This window comes from Bidens hawaiensis, unplaced genomic scaffold (assembly GCF_021521415.1).
Source record: "Bidens hawaiensis isolate Kalapana, Puna unplaced genomic scaffold, B.hawaiensis_p1.1 tig00026833_1, whole genome shotgun sequence".
In the NCBI taxonomy this organism is placed as follows: domain Eukaryota; kingdom Viridiplantae; phylum Streptophyta; class Magnoliopsida; order Asterales; family Asteraceae; genus Bidens; species Bidens hawaiensis.
This window is the reverse complement of record NW_027494317.1, coordinates 209820-216220: the sequence shown is the minus strand read 5'-3', so window position 1 is coordinate 216220 and position 6401 is coordinate 209820. Positions and strand designations below refer to the sequence as shown.

General features: G+C 41.0%; 1 protein-coding gene across 1 annotated transcript; it reads right to left on the bottom strand.

Annotated features, from left to right (window-relative positions):
* Positions 1–827: 827 nt before the first annotated feature.
* On the bottom strand, positions 828–5180 carry LOC143574066 (uncharacterized). The gene is made up of 2 exons (XM_077058789.1): positions 3462–5180; positions 828–2123 (listed from the first exon to the last, which is right to left on the bottom strand). Exons 1-2 carry the CDS (start codon positions 5178–5180, stop codon positions 828–830), a joined length of 3015 nt encoding a protein of 1004 aa, XP_076914904.1.
* Positions 5181–6401: the final 1221 nt, after the last annotated feature.

Sequence of the window (6401 nt, the reverse complement as noted above, 5' to 3'; positions counted from 1 at the left end):
CCATCTACTTATATTATTGCAATGTGTTTGTAACACCTCTACCATAAAGTCGGTGATATCCATAACTCTCTTGTTCATTATAAATGTACCATAGCGTGGTGCCATCATCTTTAGACTTGTAATTCTTTATTTGATCCTGCAGTGATGTTAAAAAATAATAAGAAAGTTTACTCAAAACAATTTTATATACATGAAATCGTGCTATGGGTGAATATATAATGTCTATGTTGACTACGAATGATTATATATGCTATATTATTTTTAAAGTTGTTTACCTTAATATCTCACAAAGGAATTGAAAATCCAAAAATATTTAGAAATCACAAATACTATTACATGCACTAGGAGAACTAGTATGATGGGTGTTACCTTCTTGCTTAATGCCGCCATGTCCACGACTAGAAGAGGCTAACAAGTACTGTTTTGACCATAGCAGTGGCCGCCCTATTAGCTGCAAAACAAAAAAATGTGTATACTTCGAAGGTCATTGAACACATAAAATCGTCAAATTAGCATTAAGCATAGATTTACCAGGAAGCAATGAGATCACTTGGGCGTTTCTCACCGAAAGGAGGTTCTTCATACTCTATTTTATTAAGATTAAGAAACAGTTCGGTTACGCAGAGGGATGCTATTAGAAGATGATATTCACTGTAATATTCCTTGTCTCATTCCCATTCAACTAATCAATATATATCGTAAATACCAATGTGAATGGTGCCTAACATCTAGGACACACATATGGAAATAATACAACAGTAATACAATAGAATATTTGATTGATATTTTGGTTGCTAATATACCCCCTCAGTCTAAGGTGGAGGATCTCAAATGCTTAGACTGGAACGAAATTCCTCAAATAGAGCTCTTGGTAATCCCTTTGTGAATATATCCGCAAACTGATATAGAGACGGAACGTGTGACACCCGAATCTGACCGCGTTGAACGTGTTCTCGAACGAAATGAATGTCAATCTCAATGTGTTTGGTTCGCTGGTGTTGAACCGGGTTACCCGAGAGATAAATTGCACTTACATTGTCACAGTACACCATAGAGGTTCGAGAAGGGAGGCGGCCTAGTTCGAGCAACAAGTTACGAATCCAGCATATTTTGGCGACAACATTAGCTACGCCACGATACTCGGCTTCCGCACTAGAACGTGAAACAGTGGATTGTCTCTTTGATGACCATGAAACTAGATTTTCCCCAAGATAGACACAATAGCCGGATGTAGAGCGACGAGTGTCTGGACAACCGGCCCAGTCCGCATCGGTGTAAGCAGTTAACGTAGAAGTGGACCCGCGATGCAAGTAAAGACCTTTATTCAAAGTACCCTTGACATACCGTAGAATGCGCCGAAGAGCGATCATGTGAGCGGTCCGTGGAGCATGCATGTGCATGCAAATCTGTTGCACTGCATAAGAGATGTCGGGGCGGGTGAATGTCAAATACTGAAGTGCACCCGCAAGTCTACGGTACACGGTTGGATCATCCAGAGGCTCTCCAGTGTTAGAGCTTAATTTGCCGACGGTATCAACGGGTGTAGACACCGGGTTACAATGCTCCATGTTTGCACGTTTTAGAATGTCTAGTGCATATGTTGTTTGTGACAAAAACATACCATTGGAGTCCCGGGAGACCGACAATCCCAAAAAATAACTTAGAGATCCTAAGTCCTTCGTAGCAAACTCATTGGAAAGATGTGTCAGAAGTTGTTGTTTGAGCTTAGGCGAGGAAGTGGTGAGAATAATATCGTCTACATAGAGAAGAAGATATGCTACGTCGCGACCTCGCCTATAGATAAAATGAGAGTGATCACACGCACTTTGACTAAATCCCAAAGTAGTCACATAATCGGTGAAACGTTGATACCAAGCCCGCGGAGCCTGTTTCAAACCATACAAAGATTTCTTTAATCTGCAGACATGATGCGGTAAATGCGGATGACGAAAACCCACTGGTTGATGCATGAAAACCGTCTCCGATAAATTCCCATGAAGAAACGCATTCTTCACATCAAGTTGACTTATATCCCAACCATGAAATAAAGCAATACTCAGAACTACCCGAATAGTAGCCAGTTTGACAACCAGACTAAATGTCTCATCACAATCGACTCCCACCTGTTGAGATCTACCATCACATATCAAACGGGCTTTATATCGTTCAAGAGAACCATCCGATTTGGTTTTATGTTTAAAAATCCACATGCAACGAATAACATTCATGTGTAACTGACGAGGTACTAACTCCCATGTCTTATTTGCAATAAGCGCATCGAACTCGTCTGTCATGGCACGAGTCCAAACCGGGTTAGTTAAGGCTTCGGTGGGGTTGCGTGGAATCGGTTCAAGGGTGGTATGTGTGTGTAGGTTAAGTATCTGTTTGGGTTTAGTAATACCGGCCATGCTTCTGGTTGTCATGGTACGGGTGGGTGGCGGTGTCGGTGGGGAAGCATTTGTTGGTGTGGTGTCAGTAGTGGAAGGAGGATGTGAGGATGATGTTGTTTGGTGAAAAGGGGTTTGGTCGTGGTGGGATGGTGGGGAAGTGGTTGGTGTAATAGGTGGAGTTGGGGACTGGGCCAAAGGTGAGGATGGTGTGGTGTTGTGGGCCGTGGGTTGGGCTGGGGATGGAATATTTTGGGCTGTGGGTAGTGTGGGAGAGGTAGACAAGGATGAAGCGGTAGGGGACGGTGGTGTGGGATGATGGTGTTGGGGTACTGGAAATGTGGGCCAGAAAACGGGGGCGGAATCCATAAGATTAGAGTGTAGAAATTGATATGTGGGTGTGGGTTGGTTCATGGTGGCGAAAGGGAAGATCGATTCATCAAAGACCACATGTCGAGAGACGATGATTTTTCTAGATGAGAGTTCATAGCATTTATACCCCCTATGATGGGAGGGGTAGCCAAGAAAGACACAAAGGGAGGAGCGGTTTTGTAATTTGTTTATTGAGGTGGAGGGGAGTAATGGGTAACAAAGACACCCGAAGGTTCGGAGATGATCATAGGTAGGGTTTTTGTGGTAGAGAAGATGTGTAGGGGTGTAGTTATGTTTGGTTTTGCTTGGTAATATATTGATGAGATAGGTGGCTAATTGTAAAGCATGGTGCCAAAAATTTTCAGGAATGGAGGCATGGGTGAGGAGGGTGCGAATGACATTATTAATTGAACGAATTTTGCGTTCGGCTTTACCGTTTTGTGAAGAGGTATAGGGACAAGAGAAGCGAAAAGACATGTCGTGTTTAGTGCAAAAATCGTGGAATGACCGATTATTATATTCGGTTCCGTTGTCACATTGAATTGTTTTAATGTGAAGGTTGAATTGGGTATATATATATTTGTGAAAATGTAGAAAAATAGAGAATACTTGGGATTTATTAGTTAGAGGGAAGGTCCATAGATAATTGGTGAAATCATCTAGAAACAAAACATAATATCGGTGACCACCGGTACTAAGTACCGGGGAGGTCCACAAGTCACTATGTAAGATGTCAAACGGAAGGTGAGTAGTGGATAATGAATCACTAAACGGTAATTTAACATGTTTACCAAAAATGCAAGACTGACAAATACGGTTAACATAAGGTTTTTCAACAGAAATAACATGATGTTTATTTAGAAAATGCAGTAAATCACGTCCAGGATGCTCTAGACGTTTGTGCCAAAGATCCTGAGAAAGAGCAGCAAAGGTGGTAGGACTTGTGAACTTGGTGTCGGATGTGAGATGGAGCGGGTACAGGTCGCCAGTACTATTGCTGCGGAGGATAGGAATCCGCGTTTGGTAGTCCTTCACAAGAAAACCAAAAGGGTCAAATTCAATAGAAATCATATTATCAATAGTAAGACGACGGACGGATAAAAGGTTTTTAATAAGATTGGGTGCATAAAGAATATTATTGATGTGCAAGGGTTTATATGCGGTGTTAAGTTTGGTGTAACCGGTTCCGAGGATTGGGATTTGAAACCCGTTGCCAACGACAATATTGTTCGAAATGCGATTATTAAAAAAAGACGATAAAGTACATGTCGTGTTGGTCATGTGATTTGTGGCACCGGTGTCAAGGTTCCATTGGAGATCCGGATTTAATGTCATAGTGTGCATGGCTTGCTCAATATTGGTGGGTACATAATGGCTGGTATTGGGGACTTGGGTGTAATGAGCTTGTGGAGGTGGGTCAAGTATACCCGATTGGGAGTTGAGTTGGGAGTTGGAAAATATGGGTCTAGTGGCTGGTGTAGCAGGATAGGGAGTTGGTGGTATATGCCAATTGTTAGGATAACTCCATGGATTTTGAGAAAAATAACCAGGGTACCCTTGAGCATGGGTGTTTGGATTGTTTGTTTGACCTCTTCCACGAGTGTTTCTCCCTCTGCCACGGCCTCGACCTCTACCACGACCGTGCGTTGAGGAGTCAGCTAATCCACGGTAGTCTGCGGCGGTGTTGGAAGACCCACGACCTGCGGCATTCTGCCAAGTGTTACGTGTGTCCGCAGGGTGGGTTGTGGTGGTATGAAGAGCAGCGCCACCAATGGAGTTAACCACATTACCGGATCTCCTCGATTCCTCCTGAGTGAGGCGAGATCTTGCTTGAAGGAAGGTCGGTAGCGGAACGATTTGACTGATAAACATTACGATAGCGTCGTACTCGGTGTTCGTTAATCCAGAGACCATTTGTAGGACAAGATCGGCATCTGAGATAGGCGCCTCGACATTCGCTAACTGATCGGCAATGACTTTCAATTCTTGACAGTAAGCCGAGACGTTAGGGAAGGCTTCAAGTTTGGTGTTTGTCAGTCGATTCTTTAGAGCGATAGCGCGGGATGCTTGATTATCTTGGAACAAGTGGGCGATAGCATCCCAGGCTTGTTTGGCGGTTGCTTTAGGTTTAATTATGGTGTTGAGGAGATCGTTGGATATGGTGCTATAAATCCATTGTTTAACGATAGCATCGAGTCGATCCCACGAGACAAGGTAATTTTCCTTTTGTTTTTCCTTGTCAGTAGAAGACGAGGTGGCTGGACGTGTACCAGTGATGTGATCTAGAACTTCAAAAACAGTGCAATAGATTGTAAAGAGTTCAACCCATGAGGTGTATTGGCCATTTTCGAGTTCGAGGGTGATGGGTATGTAGGTTCGTATGTTGGTGACGGTGAGAGCGGGGTGGGCGATAATAGACATCAGAAAATAAGGATCGAAGAAGAGCCGGTGACGGCTAGGGTTTGAAGAGGGGGCGTGATACCGTATTAGAAGTATTCACTGTAATATTCCTTGTCTCATTCCCATTCAACTAATCAATATATATCGTAAATACCAACGTGAATGGTGCCTAACATCTAGGACACACATATGGAAATAATACAGCAGTAATACAATAGAATATTTGATTGATATTTTGGTTGCTAATAGATGCATACAAAATGATCTGTAGAAAACAAAAACTTGAGAGTAGATTATTATCAAAACATATTGAAATATATCGTTAACTAAATAATAAGCACCATCACAAGTGCTCTGTCAATAGGGGGAAATATATTCACTGCTCCGAACGAGTAAAATCCTCAGTTTCAGCTGATAAAATGCTTCAAAATGAGACGAACCATATGATTTCTTGTCTTTGTGTTAAGTTGCTTGTTAATGTGTCTTGATAAAACATCAACAAATGCTGTCACTGTCTTTGTTAAACTCTGTTACAATATTGCACTATGCAAAGCAATTCTAATAACATAAAGGCAATGTAGTTATTTCACATCTAAGGTGTCATTATGATTAAGCATAACCAAGATGTTCCAAATTAATATGCATGAGCTTAAAATGTTTGAGTGAAACACAAAATGTATGCATTAATAAAAGTGTAAATAATCTTGAATTGCTCTTTGTCTGCAAGACGAAGTGACAGAAAAAGATAAAGTTACTTTACAAGTAATAACATGTATGATTGGCCAAACAAATATATACAAAATTTCTTTTATTTCTAGGTACATCAGGCAGGCCATAACCTTGCATTCTTGTCTTGATCACATCTAACGGACTCATAAGAGTGGCAGCAATAGCACATAAGTCAAGTAATATTAAAAAAACAAGCAAAAAAATAAACATATATACTCAATAGAATCTCACTCGTATAATAGGTTAACAACACATGACATCATAATTTCATATATGATCCTGACTAAATCAATAAAAAATGAAGAGTGTTTTCATCAAATAATTAACTTGTGAAGACAAAGCTACAGTCTAATAGAATCTCACTCGGGAGGGAAGTTTGACATTGAAGAAACAAAAAATTTAATGAATGGAAAACCAATTTTTATTTTTTGTTTAGTCAAATAAATATAACTAGAGTTTCGAAGCGAACTACTCTCTTTTTTGTTACATTTTTTTAAACTTTGTAGCCAGACA

Excerpts from the sequence above, each read along its gene's own strand:
- LOC143574066 (XM_077058789.1), bottom strand. The coding sequence starts at position 5,180 with ATGTCTATTATCGCCCACCCCGCTCTCACCGTCACCAACATACGAACC. Across the intron at positions 2,124-3,461 it reads GTGACTTGTGGACCTCCCCG|GTGGGAGTCGATTGTGATGA; the intron begins GTACTTAGTACC and ends AGATCTCAACAG.